Here is a 24,329-nt window from a genome sequence, read left to right as displayed (position 1 = left end):
CGGTTTCACACGGTTGACAGTTGGGCTCCAGCGCGGATTACAAGTGAAGGGACAGCCCGACAACCGGGGGCACGCCGTACCCACGCCGCGAGGGGCCATCTTCGACCCAGAGAAACAACACCCGCCCCCTGGTTGGCTGCCGACCTTCATAGTGTTACGCACATGAGTCGAAGCCAAGCCAACCAAAGGCCACCATAGCCCCACCGCCACGTAACACCCCTCATCTCGTTTAGGTCTTTTGGCGGCAGCACCCACGCACAACGAGGCGCGACAGGCCAGAGGTCTGCCGACATCCCCATCAAACGCAAGCACCACTCATTTTCTCTCGTCCGCAGACGATGGCTGGCGTCAGAGACGCGCAATGTCTTGGCCCGAAGGCCCACATCTGGAAACGTCTGTGCCGAGGCACCACAAAAGGAAACCGAGCCAGAACTTGACCAAACCGCCAGCACACCATAACACCTCGCCACGGGCACACCGCCCTCCACCCGCCCCACCAGCGAACTAGACCGACCCACCAAACAGGCCACGCGCGCGCCCGGAGGCGAACAGGCCCACCAGCCGCCCGGGCGCCCGGGCAACAGCCGCCCGGGCACTCACAACCCGACACCCGGGCCCTGGACTACCCGACCGGCATAACCTACTCGCCTACCGGTCCCTGAACCGGCATGCTATGAACGGCACCCGCAACCTAACTATCTGCAGAGCCAGCAAGGCCGCCGGCAGAGACGACGGCTGACCAGGTGCCACGAGGAGAGGCGCCGAGGGGCACATCAAAACCGGCACCACAACACGGCAAACCTCTGACGACAACATGCGCATCCACACGGCAGCCCGGCGTGCAGCAGTCTGGCACTGCACCTACGGCCCAGAGCTTACGGCAGTCTGGCACCGGCTGAACAGTAGGTTGCCCAGCAACCAAGAGTGGCGCGCCATGCCACCAGCGAGCTGCCCATCGAAGCTTGCACCCAGCCACAGACGGCCACGAGGGCCACCTACAACAACACCTACAGCCTGCACACACAGACACCCGGGAAGCAGCAACAAGGAAGAACCCGCCCGGCCAGCCGCGGAGGCCGCGGGCCGGCCGCCATGGAACTTCGAGCCAAAAGACGCCCACAAGAGCCCGCCTAGCGAGCCCACAGTCTGAACCAAGTCTAAACCAGAGTCATAGAGCCCGTAACAGGCTACAAAAAGTTAGCAACGAAAGCCAAAGTCGACAACGATGTTGTGCGCTCCCTCACGAGCCGAGGCTCGTGAGGCTAGGGGTTAAGCCCTAGAGGCTTGTCGTTATTAGTCACGTGGCAAGTCCTCCTTCAGCAATTCCTATATCGAATAAAATAATAAACATATCACCACCCTTATACCAACACGCTTATGGGGTAAGTCCCAGTGCGGCGTCGCGCACTGCGGCGTCTTAGGCAAGTGCTCAGTGTCCGTCCCGTAGGGAACCATGCGGGAGATGCATCCGGACGGGGGCAGTCAGCAAACGCTTCGCACTTTGTGCACCGCGCAACCGAACATGTTGCCTTTGCACATCGGTTGCACTCATATGCATCCACATAACCCAAACGCAGGGCGGCTGGCGTCCACGCAAGGGACGAGCTTTTACCACTCGACATATATATCCTAAAACCCTACCCAGCTACACGTGCACACACGCTCGGACACCACGTAGTCTGCCGCGCCACTGCCGGTGGGCACACAACGCGAATGGACGCACAGAAACAACTGCTGACCACATGCGCCCGCAGCACTTAAGGCCCCGCCCCGCCGGCACCGAACCAGGGATGGCGCAGTGCTTGCTCCGCTGATGGGCGTGAGGCCGCCGCGCTCGCCGTCAGCTGCGCCTTGAGCTCCAGACACTGCGCATCCAACATGAGGATGCTGCACGTGTCCATCAGCTGCCCCACCAGCTGCACGTCCGACGCAGTCGTGTACGAGCCGCACTCGTCCAGGGTGTCGGAGGTCCAGCAGGCGGCGCGAAAGCCCCCCTTGCCAGCCGCCACCACCGGCGCCCGCGCCACAGACTCCAAGTCGGACAGCATCCACGAGCCCTGGCAGCGGCGCAGGGCATACAATCTGGTTAACGCCTCATGCCGGCTTGTTCCTAGCCGGCTTGACGTGGATATGGGCTCACAGGGCAGCAGGAGGCGCCGCACCGGCATACCCGGTTGACACGCAAGCACGTGCCTCGCGGAGGTCCCCACTGGCTACCAAAACGTGTCTTCTCTTCACACCTACCTCGCCGATGCACAGCACGTTGTCCCTGCAAGATCCAATGCCACAAAGTCGGATTACGGGATGGGGGTGACAAGTGTTCCCCGGTCACGGGAAAAGGGGCTGAGCCCCTCCACAGTCTGAGGCCGAACTACCTCATCAGTCTGAGGCCGAACTACCTCATCGCCCGGACATAGCCGGGGTCGGTTAGTTTCCACATACGCATAGCCAAACCAGGTGCCTAGCAATCGCGATGCCACAGCAGAGCTAACCGCAGCCAGATGCAGCACAGTTGTCAACAGCCGCACTACTTGTCATGCCGCTACGCATGCCCTGCCAGCCCCACCGCGGACCGCTACCTAGACACCGCCAGCCGGCTCCTCAGCCTGCGCGCTTGTGCCCGCTTCTTGGGCGGCGCTGCGCTCTCCTCCTCCACATGGCCTTTCCCGCCCCCTCCGCTACCAAGATGCGCGCACGCGCCCCCGCTGCTGTCACTGCTACTAACCATTGAACGCAGCACTGGCAGGTTGAGTGTGCGTGTGTGCTAGGGACGCTAGGTGCAGCGCGTGCGAGTGTGACAGCTCGTGATGGGAGGGCGCGGCGTGCGTGTGCGTCGAGCGGGCGGGCGTGCTGCTGTATGTTACTACTACTAACCACTGGACGCAGCACGGGTGGGTTTTGTGTGCGTGTGCGATAGGGACGCAACGTGCAGCGCATTACAAAGTGACAGGCCGTGATGGAAAGGCGTGGTGTGCGTGTGTGGGGGTGAAAAGCTTCAGGACCGAGCAGACGGCTGCATAGCTGACTTGACCTCGCTCACCAGTGAATGTCACGGTGCACGTAGCCCGCCTTGTGCAGTGCAGCGACGCCGCGCAGTACGGCCTGAATCGCCTGCCGCAGCTCGCCCTCGTTCGCGGGACGGCGGGTGCTGCCCAGGGGGCCCAGGGCCACCTTGTAAGTGCCCTTGTGCAGAGTCGGCCCCTCCACCGCGTGGATCAGACCTTCAGCGTGGCAGGTGTCACTGCAAGGGCGCCGAAGTGGGACATGGACGTGTGAGAGGAGAAGGGCATCAGCACAATCGTGATGACGTGGGCCCGCAGACATTACAAGCACTTGTACGAATGCCTAGCGTGCCCTGGTGGTCGTGCTTGTTGAAGTACTAAGAGCGCACCTGTAGACATTGGCCAGGTCGTCGAACTCAACGCCCGTGTTGTTGCTGGCGAAGTCCTTGATCTTCTTGATGACCCTGGTATCATGGACACCGGTAAACAGGATCTGTTTTGAAGAAGCCCCACAACGCGTGCTTGTGCAGGGACTGGCTACGCTTACCGGTCTGCGAGGATCGTGATTGAGGTGCCATTTGAGCGCTCAAGCACGTCGCCAACGGCCACAGGGTACGGCGGCAGCAGCGGCCGCAAGCCCCAGCACAGCAGGCGGAAGAGGTTGACCGTGTGGTGCACCACCTCGATGCGGTCGGCCATCTAATCGAGAAAGCAAGAGGGCGTCAAGCGAGGTGGCCCGACCAGCCTAGCTCCCCTTGCACGGCAAGGTTCGACCACTGGAAACGAATGCAGCGATTGGAACGCACTTACCACGGTCAGATCGAACGCTTTGCTGATTGGGACAGGATGACGAGGCTGGCCTTTGAGCACGACGAAGAACTGGGCAATCATTGAGATCGGTTGCCGTAAGTAGATGGCCTACACTTGCAAGTGCTGCGCGCGCTATCTAGGTCTTACTTGAAGCTTTGGACCAGCGGCCGCGTAGCAGGGCAGGTACGGAAGTTTGCCGAAAGCAATGGGCGACCACACACCTCCTGTTGAACAGCACGGCGTGAGACAACGACTTGCATCTGAAGTGACATCCTTCGCAATCATCAGCGAATACCAGCTTACCCATTTTTGTGCCAAGCTCCTGGACAGCGGCTCCTATATCGCCACTGTTCGTCTTGACCTCCCCCTGCACCACGAGCGCAGGCACATCAGTTGCACTTGGTAGGTCCCGCATATTTGACCTAGATAGCCACCAGCTCACCATGAACACGAGCGTGTTGTCCACCCAGAAGCAGAAGTCCGGCGGGCGCAAGAGCTTGCGCGTGACTCCTGAACGGTCCGAGGTGTTATAGCCCAAGCGGTGAGGCAGCAGTCCTGCAAACGAGCGAGGCGGTTTCCGTTCATGGCCAGGTCTGAGGACTGAAGGCAGGGGTGTTCATGACACGACAACAGGGCATGCATGCCGCACCTGTCAGCGCGTGCAGACTGATGAGTATGGCCTCGATGAGCGAAGACAAAGCTACAGCAAGCCCTATCTCCGAATCACTACGAGGCTCGGATTTTATGGCCGTGTATACTGTGGCCGACAACGTGTACGCCTCAGAGCTCGCCTCCACCAAATCACGCACGCGCTGGTTGCTGGGATCGCGGCGGATCCATTCGAAAATGGTCCGGTCCAGGGGTAGCGGCCGACCCAGCCGCTGTTGCAGGAAGTGCTGAAGATCAGTTGCTGTTACCGGTGGTGGTAGCCCAGGGTCGTCTCCAAGCATCTTTAGCGCCACCGCGAAGCTTTGGTCTGCACGCGTTCATGGACAATGCACACGCAGGGCGGGCCGCGACAGTTGGACAGGGGCCGCCTACTATGGCCAGCCTATTTAGTCACGCTCTTCGCGGGAACCCATCTACGGACCTACCCCGGGCAGAAAACCGCTTGAAGGATAGACACATCGGTCAGACGTTCGAGGTAGATTCGCACGGTGGCCGTCTACTTCGCTGTTCGCGGTGGCTCAATCGCGATGCTAAAGCCGGTGTCTTTGCTCCGCTGAGCCATAACAACACGAACTCACCTTCTGCCGTGCTCGCCGCGCCCTGAGCCGAGGCCGCCGCCGAGGCTGTACATGGGAGTAGTCGGGGGACATGTGGAAATCAGGATTTGCATGCCGCTGCACATTACAAGCGCGCGAGCACGGCCCGACTGGGAGCTAGGAAGTTCACCGGTGCACCGGGGAGCATGCTCCGATTTGATGCCGGTGACCGTGTGTGTCATGATCCGCACGCCTATTCGCTCCAAATTCGCACAGTTCATTACGGAGACATGTATTAAGCCATCGCCGTTTTTAAACCCGCGAAATCCGGCCGGGCGCGCACAATCCCCGCCCAACTGCCGCTGGCCCCGCTGCATGGGCCCACTCGCTACAGACCGCCTTCCTGGCCTCCCTAAATATAGTATGTTGCCGCCCATGCGTGCATAACGTGTGCCAGATTGCAGGCCAAGATGCGTTCTTGGGGCGAAGGATCATGGGTTGCACGCGAGTGTCCTGTACTGCCGTACAATTCCCCCCGGCCCATGATCCGAGCCGATCCGACAGGCCTCCGATGCATCTACCGCAACGCTCACCGTCACGCTTCTCCTCGCGCAGCTGCTTCTTCTCCTCGCGCAGTTCCTTCTTCTCCTCGCGCAGCTGCTTCTTCTCCTCGCGCAGCTCCTCCAATTCGCTCTCGGCATCTTCCAAGTCCTTGGCGCACGAACGCTGCTTTGCTATCCAGTCCGCCCGCACCTGCTCGTTGAGGTTTGGGCAATTCAGCTCATCGGCTATTTTGCGAAGCTCCGCCATGGCCGCAGCCTTAGCTTGCGTTGCCTGCTCCACTTTGGCTTCTGCCTTGCGCATTTGCATTTCGACATCATTTATCTCGTTGGCGACCCTGTCAACTTCAGACTGAATGTCAGCGCAGTCGCGCACGCGTTTGGTCATCGTCGCGAGGGTGTTCTGCGAAGTTCTTCAGTTCATGGTGCAGGCTCTTCCATACTGTATGAATGTCTAGCACGTGCTACTGCGTTGACACATGTAAGCTTGCCAGAGCTGCGGGCATTTTTCGCGATTGCGATCCAGGCAGCTCGGCGACAGCTGAGCGCCGTCCCGTTATGCCTACCCCCCTACGTACGCAGGAAAGGCTTAGTTCACATATACATATACATATATTACCACATTAAACATGTCGATGCAGTGCCAAACGCAGCTGCAGCGGAGCACTATCACGCTCAAGGGCTCGGCGCAAATTGTATCGCAATACTTCGAGTATGCAGTTCAAAGGTTGGTCGCATGGAACCAGGCAGCATCCTCTTCAGAGCGCAGAGACGTGCGAAGCTGACACCGTCATTCTTGCCCGCAGCATCCTATACCAGCGCGGCGTGTATCCGTCGGAGGACTTCAAGCAAAAGAAAGAGTATGGGATCATGCTGTGGGTGAGCAGCGACGACAGCTTGAACAAGTACCTGACCACGGTGCTGTCCCAAACCAAAGGTGAGTCCACGCGGGGTTCAAGAACTGCTCCCCTCCATCCGTCTGCGCGTTCACAACCGGGCTACGATCTCGTTGAAAAATTGCAGCTTGGCTGGAGAGCGGGAAGCTGCGCCAGCTGGTGCTGGTCATCACGGACGCCAACACGTCCGAGGTGATGGAGCGCTGGACGTTTGACGTGGAGACCAACCAGGAGGCGGTGGCCGGCGGGTGAGACGAGTAGGAGAAGGGGCCGGCCGACATCTGCACGAGCACATTATAGGGGGAGGAGGGTGGTGGCAGACTGGCCAGCTACGCAGGCACGGGGGAAGCCGAGCGAAGCTGTTGCAGGGTGTTAACCATGTCCAGCGCGGCCCAGAAGGCAGGTTGCTACTTGCTAGCCCCACCGTTGTCCGTTGCTTGTGCCACCGTGGCTGTTTAGTTGCAGCTCCCTGGCCTGACTGCCGCCCCCTTTCCCCCTCCACCTGCGCCCACCTGCTCCTCGAGCAGCAAGGTCCCGGAGAAGGCGGAGAGCGAGATCAAGGGCGAGATTGCTGGCATTCTGCGCCAGGTGCGGAGGAGGGGGTTGGGGCGTGCGTGGTGTCATGTGGCGTCGCCCTGTGGCTCCGTGTCTGCCCGTGTGTTCCTGCTGCTGGTTTTGTGAAGAGCTTGCGGCCACGAGACGAGTGGCTTCGCGCAAGCCGTAAGAGTTTCTTCAGGCCAGTGATGTTCCGCGCTGTCGGGGAGTCCGCCCGCTGCCCGCCGCGCTCAACGACCCACTCGCCGCCCTCCCGACTTGCCCATGTTGCCATGAATGTTCTGGCCGCAGATCTGCGCGTCTGTATCCTTCCTGCCCCTGCTCGACACCCGCTGTGAGTGCCAGCTGGAGGGGCCGGGCGGCCAGGAGGGACAGAGCGCATGTGCAGGGGAAAGGGGGTAGAATTGCCGTGCCTGGATAACGGAGGTGTTGCGGGTGAAGAGGGCAGGGGTCGGGAGCACGGGAGGGGTGTTGCGGCTTATGGATTACGTTGCAGCATGCACAAGTACACGCCCGACGGCCTCCTGCATAGCTGCTGACCGCTCTACCCACGACGCACACACACACACACATGCACATTCACCCACCCAACCCCCTACACCCACCCCCACACACACGCGTGCAGGCTCCATCGACATCCTGGTGTACACCGACAACGTCGACGAGGTGCCGGCGGAGTGGTGGGTGGCGCGGCGCGCACACGCGCATGCAGCAGGGTCGCCCGTTGTCCCCATGGCGGCGCCCTGCGCCCGTTGTGTGGTGTCTTACGGCCGCGGCCTTACGGCGTGCCGACGGGGTGGGGGGGCCCACAGGCTTGCTGCCAGATTGGGTACCTGCGGCACCGCGTGTCATTGTGAGTCACGTGGAAATGCCAGCTGGTGGTTATGCTGGTGTGTCACGTGCACGGGTGGGCGACCACGTGTGTTTGCATACAGGGAGGACAGCGACGCGCGCAACATCAAGAACGCGGAGGTGGTGTCGCTGCGGGCCTTTAGCACCAAGGTGGGACGTGTGCGCAGCTCCTACTCTGCGGTAATCGTGTAGCGATGCGTATGTCCAACATCATTGGAGAAGCCCAGTCCCATCATCCGCTTCATCTGCTGTGTGGTAGAGGGTGCCTCATCACCGCAAACGTTGCAGCATCTGCCACGCCACCAGCTGCTGTAGCGGCCGCGGCCTGATGCTGCCCCGCTCTTCCTTTCCCGCCTGCCTGTGGACCTGACATCTGTCCCTGCTGCGCTCTTCCTTTGCCGCTTGCCTGCGGACCTGTAACCTTATCCTGCTGCATAGGTGCACAACGTCAAGACCATGGTGGCCTACAAGGCGGAGGAGGTGCTCTAAGAGTGAGAGCGAGGCCGCACTGCCTGCAAGGGGGCGGGGGCGGCACGCCGGCGCAGAGAGACGGCAGGGTGGCAGGGACTCCTTGCCGGACAGCTGGAGGGCGGGGGGCCGGGGGCTGCAGGAGCTGTGGGGAGGGGGACCTGACGGAGCCTGGCAGCTGCCACGGAGCAGCAGGTGCAGTGCGTGTCGTCGCCTTTTGCAAGCGACGACATCGGCGGACCTGTGCTAACATGACACATGACTCTTGCTTGGCCTGTGGTGCTGGAGCTGTGCTTGAGGAGTTGAGCGAGCAGGGTGAAGGATGTATGCACAAGGGCCAGGGGGTTACACAGTAGTAAGCATGGCTTTGGCTCGCGGCCCGAGAGGCGCACCACCATCAGGTCTTGAGCCCAACGCATAGGGGCTATTCATTGACACCGGACAACAAAGTGTTTGTACATCATCATGACAACGCGTAGGCATGCAGTGCCGGTACATAGGTGAGCAACAAACTCATGGCCACCGTATGTGGTATTATGACGGTCTAGGCAGGTCAGTTGCTGGTGGCCAGCAGCCACAAGTAGGCGATCATGTTTGTGATTCGGGCCCTCAGAATCAATGTCTAGGCTAGGACCGTATGCACGGGTCATGATGATCGTTTCGTCGCACAGGCGTCAGGGGGTGCACCCGGGGGCCCTTCCGTAACGCGCAGCAGCCGTTACGGCCTCCGGGGCCGCAAGATTGTAACGGCAGCCCAGTCCTCTCACACCAGCCCTCTGTGCCTTTGCACGTGTTGTCCTTGAAGTTACCGGTAGTCAGGCCCAGGACGAATTTCAACCAGACCAACCTCAAGTCAGCAAGCAGTCAACCACTCCAGATGATGCATCATATGAATGTTGCGCCCGAATGATAGACACCTCAGGTTCTGTTTCCTGGACAGCCTACACACACCGCCAACATTACGTCATAACGGTGCCCTGCCGAATCGCAGTCATGACAAGGACGCAAGCAAGTGGACGCACACAGCCCAGATGCCCACTGAATGAGGGGAGATGAGGCGGCACAAGCCTGATGTCACATGACCTTACTGCACACCGTAGCCCACACGGACATGCAGCCCTGCCCGCCTTGCACACTGCCCTCAATCCCTCATGTGCGCAGCGATTGCGCCTACGAGCGCGCGTTTATGGACGGCAAGCCGGCGCCCGGGCCCGCGGACGCAGACACGGCCTTGCCGCCGCCGCCCCGCCCGGTCCCACCATCTGCTGGCCCCTGCCCTCCCGCCGCTGCTGCGGCTCCGCCTCCTTGGCCCAGCTTGTTCTCTACCAGGCGGGGGCACAGGCGGCAGTGGCCTGCATGCCAGTGCTCGTTTTGGCTGCGGTGATGAGGGGAAAGGTTGGGAGGGGCGGTTGGCGGCACATGTGAGAGCTCGAACGACCGTGCACATTTACCCGAACGCAGCCAACGTCCATCCACACATTAATCACAGGTCCCCACCCGCACTTCCCATTCCTGAATCCAGCCCACGCGGCCATGCGCCACGGCGCTAGCCGCGCCACCTTCCCCCTCTCCCCATGCACACCTCAGCGTCCGGTCCCGGCCGCTAAACCCACCACTCTATGCTGCAGTACTTGGCGGTGAGGCAGTGCGGGCAGAACTTGACGCCGGGCTGCAGCTGCCCCCGCCGCGGGCAGGCGTTGCTGTAGCACACGTCCGTGAGGTGGGCGTCGGTGGGCCGCGGCAGGCGGCGCGGCGCCCACACGTACACGGTGCGGTCGGGCAGCGCCGCGGCCAGTCCAGCCAGCAGCCGCGAGTAACGCCTGAGGAGGGGCACCGGGAGCAGAGGTTGGTAGACGGGTTAGTAGTAGAGGGTTGGTAGAGGTTCAGTAGTAGAGGGTCAGTAGAGGGTTTGTAGAGGGTTAGAGAGTGTTAGCGGAGTGTTGGCGAGCGGCGAGGTTAGATGTAATTAGTAGGGAGCTGGAGGTTGGCGCGGGCAGATTTGAGGCGGCGCTGTGACGGGAAACGCAGGGCGTGCAGGCGCGTCCCAGTAGTGACAGCGGGACACCGGAGCACTTAGCAGCAGCAGCAATACCGGTATTGGTGTTGGTGCTTGCACACTTGGCCTCTCACCTGACCAGGACCACCACCCACTGCGTCGGCCGGATCCAGTTCACCAGCACCAGCAGCCGAGGCCGCATCACCTGCAGCCACGATACGACAGAGGGGAGGGAGCGCTCGGCCTTGTTTCTACATTCGCCGTATTCCTGATGTACTGATAACCAGTATCCCCCCCCCCCCGCGTCGGCACTTCACTTCATATTTGATACACACCATCCCATGGATGGCTACCCCCCCACCACTCACTCACGCCTGCAGCCCCCTGCCCCCCTACCCCTACCCCCGCAGACCTTAATGACGTCGTAGAGGCGGTCCCGGGCCAACAGCAGCCGCTGCATCTCCGCCCCGCCCAGGTCCGCCAGCCCCTCGCTCTGGGGCGCGCCCCACGACGCCGCCGCCGCCGCCGCGCCGCCGCCGCCCCCCAGCCCGCCGGCCGCACGCGCCGCTTCGCAGTACGCCGGCACCGCCTCATCCCAGCCCTCGATGGACATGTCTAGGGAGGCGCGCAGCGCGTGGGCGCCGCCTGTCGGCGCCGCGCCGGGCGCCGGCGACCGCTCGCCGGAGACGCTGAGCGGCTGTGGCGGCGGCGGCGGCGGCGGCGCCTCCGTCGCGGTTACGAAGCGCTGAGCCAGCAGGTCCACGTCAGCCGCCACGAACAACACGGGCAGCTTCTCCGGCGCCCCGCCTCCAGCCCCTCCTCTCCCTTCAGGACCCGGCGCCGCGGCCTGCGGCTGCCCCCCGCCGCCTCCACCACCACCTCCCCCTCCGCTGCCGCCGCCACCGCCTGCCGCCTCCACCTCGCCCTCCTCCGCCATCCATGTCAGCAGCGGCCGCAGCGCCTGTGCCACTCTGTGCCGCAGCCGCGCCACCACCTCCGCCCCCGGCGTCAGGTCGTCCAGCACCGCCAGGCGGGGCAGCAACAGCACGTGACGGTCTGCTACCAGCTGGGCGGCGGCGGGCGCCAGGCGGTGCAGCGCGGGCCGCAGCCGCTCGTGGGATCGCAGGAAAACAAAGGTCCAGGTCCAGGGGCTGGCCACGGGGATGAGCAGCAGCAGGCGCGGGTTCAGCACGCCACGGGCTTCCTCCACGGCGCGCCGCAGCGAGCGCAGCCGCGCCGTCTCCTGTGAGTGCGCGTAAGAGAGAGAGAGAAAGAGATAGAGGTGGAGGTTGCGGTGGCGGAGGAGGAAATGGAGTGGGGAGGAGGGATGGAGTTGCGAGAGTGGTGGGCGTGTGATTGTGTGATGCTTGTTGGTCAGGACAATCAGTGCCCCCGTTCCTCTAGGAGTGTGGGCCGGAACGTACCGTAGCGCTGAGCTCGGTGCCACCTGCCCCGGCTCCTGCCCCGGCCCTGGGCGGGTTGATCAGGTGCGGCCGGATCACCTCTGGCGGCAGTCGAGTGAACAGCACCACCACCGGCTCGTTGGGCTTCTCTGTTGGGGTTGGCAGCGTGGCGGCAAGGACATGGGGAAAATGTGGCACACATCGTGCTTTGAGGGTGACACGGCATGGCCAGGTTGGGGCTTTGAGAGCGCTGCGCAGCTGGATCCAGTGCTTCACGTGGGGACCGGAGGGCAAGGTAACGCGGGGCGCGCCACAGCGCCATTGACGAAGGCCCGGCGCCGGCTGCTGAACTGCGGGTTTTACCCCATGGTGCATACCGTCGTAGTCCTGCCCCTGCCCCCGGGGAGTCGCGCTATCCGCAGCTGCCTGGGCTGGTGCCGTCGCCCCCACTGTGTCGCACTCATGATGGCACTAGCCGAGGCTGTCACCCCTGCCACACACGAGATACGGCAACGGCCATAACGTCCCTCCTCCAGCCGTCGCTTAGAGACCTTCACCACCTCAAGCCCCTCTTCCTTACCCACACCTCCAGCCTCTTGCTCACCGAGGTCGCTCACGGCCATGTAGGACAAGACATGGGCCAGCTCCCGCACCAGCCGGCCACGAATGGTGGCAACATCCGCTTCGGTGAGCGAGTCACAGGCCCGCCCGAACCAGACGAAAGGCTTGGCACCACCCGCCATGGCTGCCATTGGCTTCACGCGGCTCATGCTGCCCCGGTCGGAAGAAGACGGGCATGGAAACCGAGTCAGCCGCGGGGTGCTCCTATTCGCTGACCCATAACAATACTTGGTATGATATTTGATACAAATTGTGTTTCATCATATCCCAGGCGTTACAACACACAAGCGACAGAATTGCTTCTTTCTTTCAGGAAGACCGCGCGCGTCTTAAGGTCGCTGTTGGTCAAACAGTTGCTGTAAGGTGCGAGTAAGTCAGAAGCTTACATAAGCTCAAGCGGGGCGCCTCAAAGTTTGCCTCATTGTCTTCGAGCAATCGGCCGTGGCAGGGACGGTTGCCACCTCGACGCCTCCCATCACCTGCCGGGACTCCCCTGCGCCATAATCACGCCATCTACAGTCGGGCGCAAGCTACCCACGGAGTACCCCGTAGCCATAGCACAATCAAGGCCCTGAGGTGGAGCTTGGATCTCAGCAAAATGCCACGGCACGTACAACACAACGAGCGAACATTTGCGTTGGCACGCGGACGCATCCCCCATCCTCCAACAACGCATTGGCTATACATCAGTCACAAAAGCCCGCATGCACACGCACTCTCCGCTCCAATAAAGCCTTCAGGACTCAACAGCGGCTCAGCCGTAGCAGCGGATGGGGTCGTTGCAGCCCTTGGCCGCTGATTGCGCCTGGCCGAAGCGCCCACCCTTGGACAGGTACTGCTGGTGGTAGTCCTCTGCAGGCAGAGGGGCGGGGGCGGGCATCGCTGAGTTTTAAGGCTGAATACAGCTCTGCACAAGCCGTGTCTGTAAATGCCCTGTCTAGCAGCCGTCCGTACGCAGCAACAACCATCCCTGCACAGCCGCCTGCCCTCATATGGCCAAGAGGCTGCTACCGCCGCAACTCTCACGCAGCAAGCCCCCACCGCCTTTCGCCCCAAATCCAACCTATCACAGCAGTCACATCACCTAACCAAGCCGCAAACCCACCCACCCCACGCCTCACCCGCGATGTAGTAGTCGCCCGCCGGCTCCAGCTGCGCCACCACGCGGCTGCCAGCCCAGCGCGACGGCGCCTTGCCCTCCGCGATGGCGTTGTTGGCCGCCGCGATGCGCGCCGCCGCCGCCGCGCGCTGCTGCTCGTCGTGGTAGTAAATGGCGGAGCGGTACTGCGTGTGCCGAGCGGAGGGTTACAATCATGATTACGATGCGGATTTACAATTGAAGGGAGAGCCCGACAAGCGGGCGCACGTCGTACCCACGCCGTGATTAGGGCAGGGAGAGAGGAAACGGCATGAGCAACGGGTGCATGGGGTGTCAGTGGCCAGGCGAGGGGCCCGGAGTAACCTGGGCAGCGGAGGAACGCGATCCGAGGGAAAAGGGGATGGCTGCACCAGAGCGAACGGCTTAGGAGTCGCAGCGCGGTCCAGGCTTTCCAGACACACACACACACACACACACACACACACACACACACACACACACACACACACACACACACACACACACACACACACCAACACACACACACACCCACCCACCCACCCACACACACACACACACACACACAATTTTGTTCCGTTTGATTCTTTGTTTAACACACACACACACACGCACGGCGCAAGGCGCGCACCTGCGTGCCGCGGTCGTTGCCCTGGCGGTTGAGGGTGGTTGGATCCACACGTGCGAAGAACGTGTCCAGTAGGGAGTCTGCGAACAAATCCGGCGTGTGGGGAGAGGGGGCGACATCAGCGACATTGGGCTGTCATGCAGAGCACCCAGCTTGGCATTCAGAAAGAGCTGTTCATGCCAGATCCTCTTCAGTTTCTTCAGCCCGTATCATACGGTACCATGGCGCTCCGCTCCCTCTCCGCCCTCAGCCAGTCAGCCCCACTCCCGGGTGTCCCGCCCCTGCCGTACCGTAGCTGCATTGCTTGGGGTCGTAGGTGCACTGGATGGCCTCAGCATGCCCCGACCGGCCGCTGCACACAGAGTCGTAGTTGGGGTTCTTGTCGGCGCCTCCGGTGTAGCCCACGGTGGTGGCCACCACGCCCGGCACGCGCTGGTAGGCCAGCTCAATGCCCCAGAAGCAGCCGCCTGTGTTTTTGAGGGTGCAAGTAAGGGTCGCAGGTGGTGGAGTGAGCAGGAGGCTGGCAAGCGGTGATGGCAAAGGTGAAGCAGGGCAGGTAAGGCGTTGGGAAGGTCGTTGCGGCCGTGTGGTGGAGCAGAGGCTGGGACCGGGGCTTACGCCACCACAGGGATCCACATGAGATACACAACCATAAACTGTACAAGGATGTACGCACATTAATGTGAGAGCGAAACGGGGCGACACGCCGTGTTTTTGCTCGCCAAGTCCGCCCATCTCACCCGCGAACGTCGCCAACTTCAGTCCCTCTGGGGCCTGCGCAGGCGCGAGCTTACATTGCTCCTTGCTAAATAGACTGCCAAAGTTGAAGAAGCCCATCGCTGCGACTGAGTGAGTGCGAGAAGCCCGTCGGAGAATGTTTGGACGCGCAGCGCCCGGCTTTAGGGTCTGCATAATTGATCTTATAAATAAGTTATGATGAATGCAGAAGAAGACCAGCTGGAAGGTGCCCCATCGAGCTATTACGCCACGTTGCAATGCGCCGTGCGACCCTCTGCGACCCTCTGAGCCGGCCAGGCACAGCTCGCCAGGCACAGCCCGCCCGCCACCCGCTGACTGCTCAAGTGCCCAGGCCCCGCGGGAAGCGCGCGGTGACGAGATCCAGATAGCTCTGGGGCATAGGCGATGCCAAAGCACCCTATGGTAACTTCCAGAGGACGCTTGGGCAACGGGCTATAGGGGAGGCACCTCTGGGCGGTTCACGCCCCCTGCCTTGAAGGAAAGCGTTGAGCGCCAGGGTACAAGGGAGGTGGACCAGGGGAGTTGACGAACACGGAAGTTGCAGGTGAAGGCGTGGGCGAAGGCAAGTGTGGAAACAGATAGCAGGCGTGAATACAAAGCAGTGCGCTCACGTGCGCCTGGCGCAAAAGCTAATCGTGCTACTGAGCCGCTGTAGCTTGGCCGTGGTCACTGCTTCGCCGTGTCGGGTTGCTGACAGGCTTCGCCATGCCGCATTCCTTGGCTGAGATTCCCGTAGGCAGGAGTTTTCCTGCTGGCTGGTCACTGCTATTTCTTCACGCTCCATGCGCTGCCCACCCAGATTGTCACTGAACCCATCCTCATGAACGGCAGCCCGCATTGAAACCATTACGCTATCATCAGGACAGCTTGTGCGTGCACGGCTTGCGCCGTTACATTCATTATTTTGTACCATGATGCATGAATTCCTTTCATCATGTGTCGACACCGACGACTCTGTACAACAGGGGAAACCGGTACAAGCGGGGCCAAACAGTGCCCCACACCAAAACTACAGGACACGGAGCCGGACGCCCGGCCCGGCCCTGCTGCTCACCACATCGCTCCGAACTGCTCGGGTCTGCCACGATCAAGGGCTGGTCCTATCCTAGCCCGAAAACTCCGAAAAGAAGCGCCAGCTGCGCAAATCTGCACGCGGCGAACGTCCGACGGAACGCGGGCTCCAGGCTCCCACACACCTGCACCGCTCGAACTCCCTTCGCCCAGCTGGCCGGTTGCATTGTGCAACCCGCCATACCGTGCGCCACTCAACCACCTAGTTGTCCTTCCTCAAGGCACCAACGTGCTGCACTAGCGCCGCTGCTGCCACGAGGCCTTGCCGCCCGCCCAAAGCGTGTTGGGTGAGCTGCTTAATCCTCGTAGACGCTGTTGGGGCAGGGCACCGGGGAGAGGAAAACACACGGGTCACGACAGCCATACAGATTGAGAGCAGGTTACGCCGCTGTTGGTATGCGGCAAGCGCGTTGGCTGGGTCCCAGGCGCCCGAACGGAACCCTAGTGGTGGCCGGGGTGCAACACCCTTGAGTCGAGACCTCAACCCAGCGAATACGCATTCACAGCTATCACTGGCATGTGATGCAGCCAGGAGGTGCTGTTCAGGCAGGTCGTCTCGGAAATGTGGGAGAACTTCTGAGCGATCGAATGCCGACACGCGCAGAGCGACAATTCAGGCCGGCTACTCACCGGCACTCATCGGCATCGGGGGCATCCTTGCAGAAAGCCTCCAGGGGGTCGGTCAGGGTGACGTCGGCCTTGACGGCATCCTTCTTGTGCGAGACAGCAGCGCTGAGCTCCTCAACGGTGTCCCAGGCCACGGCGCAGTCCTGTATATGAAAATACAGGAGCGTGTTTAGGCTCGAGTCAAGAAAAACAAGACGCAACGTTGTGCAAGCGAAGGGAGCGGTCCGCGATATATCGACCACTGCCAGGCCGAGCGCCGCGTGATCTACTGTCTCCTTGATCGTAACACACTGAAATGAAGCCTAGCTGGGATCAGGACGCGGAGAAACACCAACTGGGTGTGCGCAAGCGTTCCGACGAGCCAGGATCCTTTCAAGCCCGATGATGTGGCCCCCACTGAAGCGACTAGTAGTAACGCCTCACCGCGGAGGTGCCCTTGGCGCAAGCGTCCTCAGCCTCCTTCACGGCGTCCTGAACCTTCTTGTTCAGGTCCACAGCGGGCTGGCCGCTAGCGCGGACCACCACCGCGCGGCGGGTGGAGACAGGGCGCACGGCCGGCCGGCTAATAACAACGGACTTAGTGAGCATCATTTTTGTAATAGTGTGTTTGTCGCCGGGCACGGTGCGGAACTTCTTTATCAACCGGCTCGCAGCGGGCTGCATGGGCCGGCCGTACGTCTTAGCGATAAGGGGTCGCAACCAGTGGCGTAGGGGCTAAAACGCAGGCGTGGCAGCCGGTTGAGTAAGGCGCCCGCTCGCTGGGCGCTTGCGGCGAGACCGACGAGCTGGTTGGAGTTTAAGCGTTTGCGAAATGCTCGCGAGAGGGACCCGCTTTTTTCGATAGGCCGCTGAAGACGGTCAGCGTTTTTCTGAGGCATTTCGTTTGCTCAAGTGATTAAGGTATAAGAATTTTAGTATGCCGCAGCGGCTTGTCGAAGGCGTGGTCCCACTCTCTCGAGGGTCGCTCCTAGTCCCTGGCCTGCCGCGGCGCCCGCTGTCAGCTGTCCCTCAGCTGGTGCGCACTCCCCTTCATCCCCAATGCCTATATGCCGTGAGCTGCACAGACGCGGAGACCAGGGGCGCATCCTGGCATCCCTGGCGCAGTGACGCGCGCAAGGCCCTCCACCTCCCATGCCGCCCCGCCCCCCCCCCCCCCGAACTTGGCAACGCCCAAACTCTCTTGCCCCTCCATCTTGTCAAAGTGAATGCCGCGGCGTTCTGTTGGAACGAAGGAGGCGATGGAGGGGGAGGCTAGGAGGAGGAGAGGGGGAGAGAGCGGGGCCCCTGGTTTGGCCGGGAACTTGTGACAACGTTGGGCGGCAGCCCACTGCATACACCGCGGCAGACCCCTGTGGCCCCGTCCTGTGCACAACTGTACATGCGTCTGCCTCATAACGGCAGGCAGAGCACAACGCAGCAGGCATACCGCAGGCTACCCAGTGTCCACCTCCTCCACGGCCCATTGGTCCACACCTCCTGGCCCGCCCCACATGCTGGCCTGCTCCGCAATCTGCCGCATCCACACCCCCGCTCCCACCTTCCCGCATACCTCTCTACCACTCTCCGCTCGTCCATTGCCGCTACAACCCCATCCGCCCTGCACCCATTCCGTCCGCACCCCAACCCCCGAACAACGACCCGCCTCAGTCCTGATGCCTCCAACCAAAACCCCACGCCAACAATCCCTCCCAGCCTCCCTTGCTTTACTCCCTTGCTAAACTCCCCTGCTCTACCTCCCAGCCTACTTCTTCACGCCCATGCTCTCCTCCACCGTCCGCTCCATCAGCTCTGCCGGCGGCTCCGAACCCCCGGTAAACAGCCGGAACTGCTCCAGCGCCTGCCCCACAAACATCTGCAGCCCGTCCACGGGCGTGGCACCGCCCGCCTTGGCGTCTAGCAGCAGCCGCGTCCACAACGGGTTGTACACCGCGTCAAACACCACCTTGAACTGTACGGGGAAGGGGGAGGGGCGGGGTGAGAAGCGGGAGTTGGGGTGAGGCAGCAAGAGGGCATGAGAGAGCAGATTGCAGTACGATGCATAGCAAGGAGCGTAGTCCGGCACATGCCAGCTCCCCTCGCTCCACCGCCCCCCCCCAAAACCGCTTGCATTCGGCCATTCTCCCTCAGGCACCCCTCCACACAGAACCTTCGCGCCGAATAAGACATCGCCTCCCGCCCCCACCACTCTTCCCCTTACCCGCAACCCTCCATCCCGATGCACACCGTTTACATGAATGGCTACCCCCCACCCTGACCCCCAACCCATCCCCCCGCCCGCAACCCCCCCCCCCACACACACACATGCTACCTCACGCCCGCTCGCGCACCTGGCCCGCCACCGCCGCCGGCACGGGGCTCTCCTCCGTGTTGGGCGCCATGCCCACACTGGTGCTGTTTGCCAGCACGTCGCCAACCACCCGCCCGCCAGCCAGATCCTCGTAACTAACCGCCGCCGCCGCCGCACTGCCGTACTGCGCCGCCAGCGCCGCCGCCAGCGCATCGGCGCGGTCGCGGCTGCGGTTGGCGATGAGCACTCGCGCGCCCCTGGAGGAGGGTTTGGATCGGAGGATTAGGGCGGGAGTTTGGTGCGGGGGTTGGTGCGGGAGGTTGGTGGGGCGGGCTGGTGTGGCGTGTGGAGGGACGTGTCGGGCTGCGAAGGCCCACAAAGCAGCAAAGCCTGGGTCTACGACCAACTCGTACGTCCTCCCTCCCGCCCTCCCGCCCGCCCTCCCGCCCACTCGCTCGCCCGCCGCCCGCACGCCCCCACGCCCGCTCGCTCGCCCTCCCGCACGCACCGTGCCGCTGCGCCGAAGGCCAGCGCGCGGCCCGCGCCGCCCGCGCCAATGACCACCACCGTCCGGCCCTTGAGCGGGCTCTCCGCCGCTGGCGTGCCGGCGTTCTTGGCCGCTGCGGCCGCCGCTGCCGCCGCGCCGCCGGCCACTCCTGCGAGGCCTCGCTCAATGGCGCTGATGGCAGCCTCCCAGTCCGTGTTGTAGCCCTTGAAGCTGCCGTCAGCCTGGCGGGGGGCAGTGAGGATGGGGTTGTAAATACCAGCCCAAACTAAACCAAAACCAACGAAAACGAGGGGGGTGCAGGGGGGTAGGACAATATGGATACGGTATGCACGACGGGAGCGAACTCTGGAAGTTAACAAGTGTTCTAAAGTGAGGGCCGAGGTCGGAGAGAAGCGCGAGGACGGGCGGCAGGGCCTGGTGTGCGGCAGGCAGCCGTGTGGCAGCTGTGGACTTGAGGCAGCCGCGGGCACACACATCCCAGTCGGCGGCACGCCAGTGAAAAACACACACCCTTGTGACCCTGCTGTTTCAGGTACTCGCAAGTCCCCCGATGATGGGATTTTTCCATTGGCCCGGGCACATAGCCCCCTCTCCGCCGTACACAGACCCGCACCTGGCGTATGAGTGTGTTGACGGCGCCGATCTGTGCGGCCACCGGGTCCACGTCCTTGGCAGCACGCAGCGCAGCCTCCTGTGAGGGGTGGCAGTGGCGGTGGCGGCGGCGGTGGCGGTGGCGGTGGGGTTGGCCGTGTTAATCCGTGCAAGACCGAGTGGCTAAGTATGCAGTGCCGCAATACCGTAGCCTAAATCCGAGTCGGATGGAGACCGACGGCCCAGGACCGAGGGCCGAGGACCGCAAAGAGTGACAGGGCAACAAAGACGCACATCGACGCCTCCCTGCCCTCGACGCTGCAACCTAAACCCGCCCCCACGCCGCCACCTTCCCAATCGCCGCCGCCCCCCCCCCACACACACACACACGCATGGACACGCGCTTTTTTAACACACGCACGGACACGCGCACCTTGTGGGGGATGGTGACGCTGAAACCTGCAAAGTCGTCGTAGTCCTTGAAGGCGGCCAGGAAGCGTTCCAGGTCGTCAACCAGCAGCGGCACGTACACGCCGTCAAAGCCTGTGTGCAGGGGTTGGGTTACATTTCAGGATTGGTTAAGAAGAAGCGAAGTTGTGGCCAGGCGCATTGGGGTTCAAAGCATGATTTGTTGAGACGCGATGATGTGGACAGGTGGCTGCAGCAATTTAGTCTTCGGATGCGGGAGAAGGGCACCGTGTTCCAATCCAAGCCTGAAGAACGAGTGGAGCCACAGCGGTGCCTCCGGCAAACCCCCTCCCACGACTGGCAACTGGCGTCATGCCTGCCCGCCAGTGCAATGTACGGCACTGCATCGCACGTGTCCAGCACGCCCGGCCCCGCCTCAGCCTCCGACCCGACCAGCCCCGCCGGTAGGCCATTCCATCCCCTCCCATCCCCTCCCAGCCCAGCCCAGCCTCGGCCCCCGCCGCTGCCCCTCCCAACCCCAACCCCCGCCGCTGCCCGCTTCGCTAGCCCCAGCCCAGCCCTCGCTCACCAATGTGCTGGAAGGCTGTGTTGTGTATGAGCGGGCTCTTGGACTGAGCCACCGGGTTCCCGATGATGCCGAACACCTTGGTGGCAGCAGACTGTGCGTGGGTTGGAAAAACACGAGGGGCATGGGTCAACAACGTGTGCGGGTCCGGGAGCGGCGGACGAGTACTGTGTGCTGACACATCCGCCACCTCAGCATGCTCGGGTGGTGCACAGCCACACCACACCACACGGCACAATGCCCCCTGCCTACACCCCCCCCCAAAACTCTGCGCCACCCATGCGGCCGTTCGCCTGCCCAAGCTTACCCACACTACACCCGCCCCTCGCCCCGCGCAACTCTTTCCTTACGGGATTGGTTCGGAGTTGACCCCCTTCCCCTTCCCCTGGCCCCCGCCCGCTCCCACCTGCTTGCGGTAGTTGAACAGCCCCGCCAGCCTGCCGATGTCGGGCTGCCCAGGGGCCGAGGCGCGCTCGGGGCTCATGGCGGCGAAGGTGAGGTGGCCGCCGTACTTGGCCGCCAGCAGCCGCACGATCTGGCCGCGCTCGCCCATGGAGAGCGCGATCATGGGGCCTGGCGGGGTGGCGGCGGTGGTGGTGAGGTGGGAGGGGCGTGTCCGGTGGGTAGTCTTATCATCCATGCCAAGTAAAAATAAGACCCAGAACCAGCCCACAGGGAGCGCAGGAGGTTTGGCCTGAAACTTTGTCTACGACGCGCGTGGGATGCATATGCTGGGGCGTAAGGGCGACCGCCGCGGGTGGGGCCTCCTCCAACGTCCGCAACCTCTCTTCTCCGCCTCCTCCAACCTCCGTCTCCTCCTTCTCCTCCTAAACCTCCTCCTCCTCCTCCTCCTCCTCCTCCTCCCCCTGCCACTCCTCCCCCTCCTTCTCCCCCTGCCCCTCCCCCTGCACCTCTCACCGTCCTTGTTCCTCAACAGGTCCAGCATGCGCGCCGCGTCGCCGATGTCGTTGGCCATGGCCGCCAGCTTCACAATGTCGGCGCCCGCCTGGGCAGAAGGGGGGAGGAGCAGCAGGGGGCAGAAGGGGGGAGGAGCAGCAGGGGGGGGGGCACAAGGATGCTTGGAAAAGCGGTACAGGAGGGGAGGTGGAGGGGGATTGAGCAGTGGAGGTGGAGGTGGAGGCAGAAGTGGGGGAGTGGGAGGGGGAGCGGGGCGCGGCGGGGAGGAGGCCCCACCCAGAGGAGGGAGAGGAGGCAGGGGCGGAGGAGTTGATCCCGTTCCCAACGAAACCGAGACCCAGACCTCGCAGGCGAAGTGGGGGTGGTAGCGGCGGTGGTGGCAGCGCACGTTGGGTTTACTCCTTGTGAACCCTCCCATCGCACCCCCCCGATTGTCCTAGTCATCATGGGATTGGTCAGGACAACAACACAACAGCGACCCGCTTGTTTTGGGTCCCGGTCAGGTTGGCCGTGGGCTGTCCACACCCTAAATCCCCATGACACGCCCAAACACACACGCCCTCATGTGACGCTCGGTACATAGGTAGGTATACTGGCATGTAACTCCGGCGCCGTCGTTGGGCGGGCTCTCGTTTCCCTTTATAAACACGCACACTACACCCACGCATGCACGCATACACACACACACCCTCGCACCTGGCGCATGGCGGTGGCCAACTTGTTCAGCACGGCGGCGTCGGGTGTCTGTTTGAAGTCGTGGTAGGACAGGATGACCTTGGTGCTCAGCGGCACCTCGTGCGGGTCTGAGGGAGAGGAGAGAAGGAGAGGGCGGGAGGGAGAGAGAGTGAGAAGGTGGCTTACGCAATGGGCAAGCAAGGAGCTTGAGACGGTAAGACGTAGCAGTGCCCATGGCGAGTGGAGCAGCCGGCATGTGCTCAACACTGGGACGGGTGCGACTAGATGGGACAGGGGAAAGCATCGCCTGCCTCCCTTCGGAAGCTTCCCTGCTCGGGTTCACACCCCTAGCCACCAGGTTGCCCACCCCTGTTGTCCACCCCATCCCACCCCCGCGACGGCCCCATGCCCCCCAACGATCCCTCAACAGTCGCGGCCTGTCTCGTCGGGCTTCGGCATACTACGCCATATCATGCAACCCCCTACGAGATGAGGTAGCCGCCTCCCCAGCCCCCCGTTGTCAAGCATCGGCCACGCCCTGCCACGCTCTCCTCCTCGTATTATTGCATTGGGTTTGGTTTAGTTTGGGCTGGTATCTACAACCCCCCCCCGCCCCCGCCCAGCCCCAGCCCTAGCCCCAGCCCCCTCCCCAGGCCCCTCTCTAGCCCCCTCCCCAGCCGCCGCCCCACCCGCGAAGAAGTAGGGCGAGGCCTTGAACTCCACGTCCACGTAGGGCGCGCCCATCAGCGCCGCCATCTTGAGCACCGCCAGCCGCTCCGGCTCCGGCCCCTCGTACTTGCCGCTGCGGGCGCGTGGTGGCGGGCGGAGTGGGGGTGGAGTGCAGGGTGGAGTGAGGGTTAGATGGCAATGGACACGCAAGTCTGGTGGTGGTGGTGGTGGTGGTGGTGGTGGTGGTGATGGTGGTGGTGGTGGTGGTGGTGGTGGTGGTGGTGGTGGTGGTTGGGGCGGCGGGGCAGGGTTGCTGGCAGCGGCCGAAGCGCTGTGCGGCGCGTGTGTCGCGCCGTCGCCGTCCGGGTACTGACCCCGTGTGCTCGTGCCTCTATGTTGTAGCCTGCAGTGCCTTGTACAGACTTTCACCCGCGGCTTCGCCAGCAGCCAACGCAACGCTGGGCAACACGGTGGTTCTGCCGGCGTCGCGGCGTGGTGGCCCCGGTGGCGCGCCTGTGTGCGGGTGCCTCGTGCCGCACCTGAACGGCGTGTGCGCCCCCTGCCCACCCCGCCACGCCCCCGCCATGCGCACTGCTTGCCACGCTCCGTTTGCCGGCAGCTCACCCCTCCCAGACGGGCCGGTAAGTGACGATGTAGGGCAGCGGGCACGCCTTGATGATTTTCTCCAGGTGCTGCTCCGGGTCGAAATCGGTAAGGAAATCCAGGCGCAGCTCGATGATGTCCACGCCGCTCGCCGCAGCCTCCTGGATCTCAGCGAGGAAGCTCTCTACGGTTGTAGCCGTGACCGAGGTGCAGATGTAGGACGGCTCAGTCGAGGCCGCAGGCTCGGTAGCCTGCTGGGCCGTCGCCGAGGACGCCGCAAGCATCGCCATGCGCTGCGCGCGCGGCGAGGAGTTGGCCGACATTGCTAGGCGTGATTGACAAAGATCTACTGGGTAAGCAATTGCGCTACGGTGAATGTGGGTTGCGCTTGGCGTGGCGAGCGCAAAAGGCAAACTTGCAGAACGCCGGGCAGCAGGTCCTGCGCGCTGCTGGGCTTGCAGCCCTGATTGGTGCAGCATATAAGCCATTTTGTACTACAGCCACATAGCTTGGG

General features: G+C 62.8%; 6 protein-coding genes across 6 annotated transcripts; 1 reads left to right on the top strand and 5 right to left on the bottom strand.

Annotated features, from left to right (window-relative positions):
- Positions 1–25: 25 nt before the first annotated feature.
- CHLRE_08g380452v5 (uncharacterized protein) lies at positions 26–6,076 on the bottom strand. Its single transcript, XM_043065252.1, has 12 exons — positions 5,611–6,076; positions 5,060–5,104; positions 4,462–4,788; positions 4,255–4,367; positions 4,116–4,179; positions 3,960–4,036; positions 3,813–3,881; positions 3,550–3,701; positions 3,392–3,466; positions 3,041–3,241; positions 2,245–2,269; positions 26–2,057 (listed from the first exon to the last, which is right to left on the bottom strand). Exons 1-12 carry the CDS (start codon positions 5,825–5,827, stop codon positions 1,758–1,760), a joined length of 1,665 nt encoding a protein of 554 aa, XP_042922253.1. The 5' UTR covers positions 5,828–6,076; the 3' UTR covers positions 26–1,757.
- Positions 6,077–6,176: 100 nt separating this feature from the next.
- CHLRE_08g380400v5 (uncharacterized protein) lies at positions 6,177–9,482 on the top strand. The gene is made up of 8 exons (XM_001694186.2): positions 6,177–6,304; positions 6,384–6,514; positions 6,601–6,721; positions 7,001–7,061; positions 7,320–7,362; positions 7,654–7,708; positions 7,964–8,030; positions 8,319–9,482. Exons 1-8 carry the CDS (start codon positions 6,207–6,209, stop codon positions 8,367–8,369), a joined length of 627 nt encoding a protein of 208 aa, XP_001694238.2. The 5' UTR covers positions 6,177–6,206; the 3' UTR covers positions 8,370–9,482.
- A 2-nt stretch (positions 9,483–9,484) lies between these two features.
- On the bottom strand, positions 9,485–12,576 carry CHLRE_08g380350v5 (uncharacterized protein). The gene is made up of 6 exons (XM_043065251.1): positions 12,352–12,576; positions 11,769–11,896; positions 10,757–11,587; positions 10,479–10,549; positions 9,962–10,168; positions 9,485–9,723 (listed from the first exon to the last, which is right to left on the bottom strand). Exons 1-6 carry the CDS (start codon positions 12,488–12,490, stop codon positions 9,519–9,521), a joined length of 1,581 nt encoding a protein of 526 aa, XP_042922252.1. The 5' UTR covers positions 12,491–12,576; the 3' UTR covers positions 9,485–9,518.
- Positions 12,577–12,630: 54 nt separating this feature from the next.
- CHLRE_08g380300v5 (uncharacterized protein) lies at positions 12,631–15,016 on the bottom strand. Its single transcript, XM_001694292.2, has 5 exons — positions 14,854–15,016; positions 14,404–14,580; positions 14,117–14,193; positions 13,490–13,652; positions 12,631–13,220 (listed from the first exon to the last, which is right to left on the bottom strand). The coding sequence occupies exons 1-5, from the start codon at positions 14,948–14,950 to the stop codon at positions 13,123–13,125; spliced, it is 612 nt and encodes a 203-aa protein (XP_001694344.2). The 5' UTR covers positions 14,951–15,016; the 3' UTR covers positions 12,631–13,122.
- Positions 15,017–15,393: 377 nt separating this feature from the next.
- CHLRE_08g380250v5 (uncharacterized protein) lies at positions 15,394–17,466 on the bottom strand. The gene is made up of 3 exons (XM_001694293.2): positions 16,994–17,466; positions 16,574–16,713; positions 15,394–16,255 (listed from the first exon to the last, which is right to left on the bottom strand). The coding sequence occupies exons 1-3, from the start codon at positions 17,231–17,233 to the stop codon at positions 16,240–16,242; spliced, it is 396 nt and encodes a 131-aa protein (XP_001694345.2). The 5' UTR covers positions 17,234–17,466; the 3' UTR covers positions 15,394–16,239.
- Positions 17,467–17,864: 398 nt separating this feature from the next.
- CHLRE_08g380201v5 (uncharacterized protein) lies at positions 17,865–24,286 on the bottom strand. Its single transcript, XM_043065250.1, has 11 exons — positions 23,837–24,286; positions 23,233–23,345; positions 22,565–22,671; positions 21,869–21,956; positions 21,357–21,523; positions 20,954–21,044; positions 20,390–20,499; positions 19,979–20,056; positions 19,366–19,586; positions 18,898–19,114; positions 17,865–18,518 (listed from the first exon to the last, which is right to left on the bottom strand). The coding sequence occupies exons 1-11, from the start codon at positions 24,136–24,138 to the stop codon at positions 18,312–18,314; spliced, it is 1,701 nt and encodes a 566-aa protein (XP_042922251.1). The 5' UTR covers positions 24,139–24,286; the 3' UTR covers positions 17,865–18,311.
- Between the last annotated feature and the right edge of the window lie 43 nt (positions 24,287–24,329).

The sequence above is a fragment of the Chlamydomonas reinhardtii genome, chromosome 8 (assembly GCF_000002595.2).
Source record: "Chlamydomonas reinhardtii strain CC-503 cw92 mt+ chromosome 8, whole genome shotgun sequence".
NCBI classification, from domain to species: Eukaryota; Viridiplantae; Chlorophyta; class Chlorophyceae; order Chlamydomonadales; family Chlamydomonadaceae; genus Chlamydomonas; species Chlamydomonas reinhardtii.
The sequence above is the reverse complement of the archived record's forward strand: the minus strand, read 5'-3'. Positions and strand labels throughout refer to the sequence as shown.

What these genes read in the sequence shown, in the direction of transcription:
- CHLRE_08g380452v5 (XM_043065252.1), bottom strand. Translation starts at nt 5,827, where the DNA reads ATGGCGGAGCTTCGCAAAATAGCCGATGAGCTGAATTGCCCAAACCTC. An exon ending in GGAGCTTGGCACAAAAATGG is followed by an intron (nt 4,037 to 4,115) that starts GTAAGCTGGTAT and finishes GCTGTTCAACAG; the next exon opens with GAGGTGTGTGGTCGCCCATT. An exon ending in GTGCACCGTGACATTCACTG is followed by an intron (nt 2,270 to 3,040) that starts GTGAGCGAGGTC and finishes TGGATCTTGCAG; the next exon opens with GGACAACGTGCTGTGCATCG.
- CHLRE_08g380400v5 (XM_001694186.2), top strand. Translation starts at nt 6,207, where the DNA reads ATGTCGATGCAGTGCCAAACGCAGCTGCAGCGGAGCACTATCACGCTC. An exon ending in TTCGAGTATGCAGTTCAAAG is followed by an intron (nt 6,305 to 6,383) that starts GTTGGTCGCATG and finishes TCTTGCCCGCAG; the next exon opens with CATCCTATACCAGCGCGGCG. An exon ending in TGCGGGCCTTTAGCACCAAG is followed by an intron (nt 8,031 to 8,318) that starts GTGGGACGTGTG and finishes CCTGCTGCATAG; the next exon opens with GTGCACAACGTCAAGACCAT.
- CHLRE_08g380350v5 (XM_043065251.1), bottom strand. Translation starts at nt 12,490, where the DNA reads ATGGCGGGTGGTGCCAAGCCTTTCGTCTGGTTCGGGCGGGCCTGTGAC. An exon ending in GCCTCTACGACGTCATTAAG is followed by an intron (nt 10,550 to 10,756) that starts GTCTGCGGGGGT and finishes TCGTGGCTGCAG; the next exon opens with GTGATGCGGCCTCGGCTGCT. An exon ending in TGGGTGGTGGTCCTGGTCAG is followed by an intron (nt 10,169 to 10,478) that starts GTGAGAGGCCAA and finishes GCCCCTCCTCAG; the next exon opens with GCGTTACTCGCGGCTGCTGG.
- CHLRE_08g380300v5 (XM_001694292.2), bottom strand. Translation starts at nt 14,950, where the DNA reads ATGGGCTTCTTCAACTTTGGCAGTCTATTTAGCAAGGAGCAATGTAAG. An exon ending in GCAACGACCGCGGCACGCAG is followed by an intron (nt 13,653 to 14,116) that starts GTGCGCGCCTTG and finishes CGGCACACGCAG; the next exon opens with TACCGCTCCGCCATTTACTA. An exon ending in GGGCGACTACTACATCGCGG is followed by an intron (nt 13,221 to 13,489) that starts GTGAGGCGTGGG and finishes CTCTGCCTGCAG; the next exon opens with AGGACTACCACCAGCAGTAC.
- CHLRE_08g380250v5 (XM_001694293.2), bottom strand. Translation starts at nt 17,233, where the DNA reads ATGCAGCCCGCTGCGAGCCGGTTGATAAAGAAGTTCCGCACCGTGCCC. An exon ending in GCGCCAAGGGCACCTCCGCG is followed by an intron (nt 16,714 to 16,993) that starts GTGAGGCGTTAC and finishes TTTCATATACAG; the next exon opens with GACTGCGCCGTGGCCTGGGA.
- CHLRE_08g380201v5 (XM_043065250.1), bottom strand. Translation starts at nt 24,138, where the DNA reads ATGTCGGCCAACTCCTCGCCGCGCGCGCAGCGCATGGCGATGCTTGCG. An exon ending in TGTTCAACTACCGCAAGCAG is followed by an intron (nt 21,045 to 21,356) that starts GTGGGAGCGGGC and finishes ACCCACGCACAG; the next exon opens with TCTGCTGCCACCAAGGTGTT. An exon ending in GCGTCACCATCCCCCACAAG is followed by an intron (nt 20,057 to 20,389) that starts GTGCGCGTGTCC and finishes CACCCCTCACAG; the next exon opens with GAGGCTGCGCTGCGTGCTGC.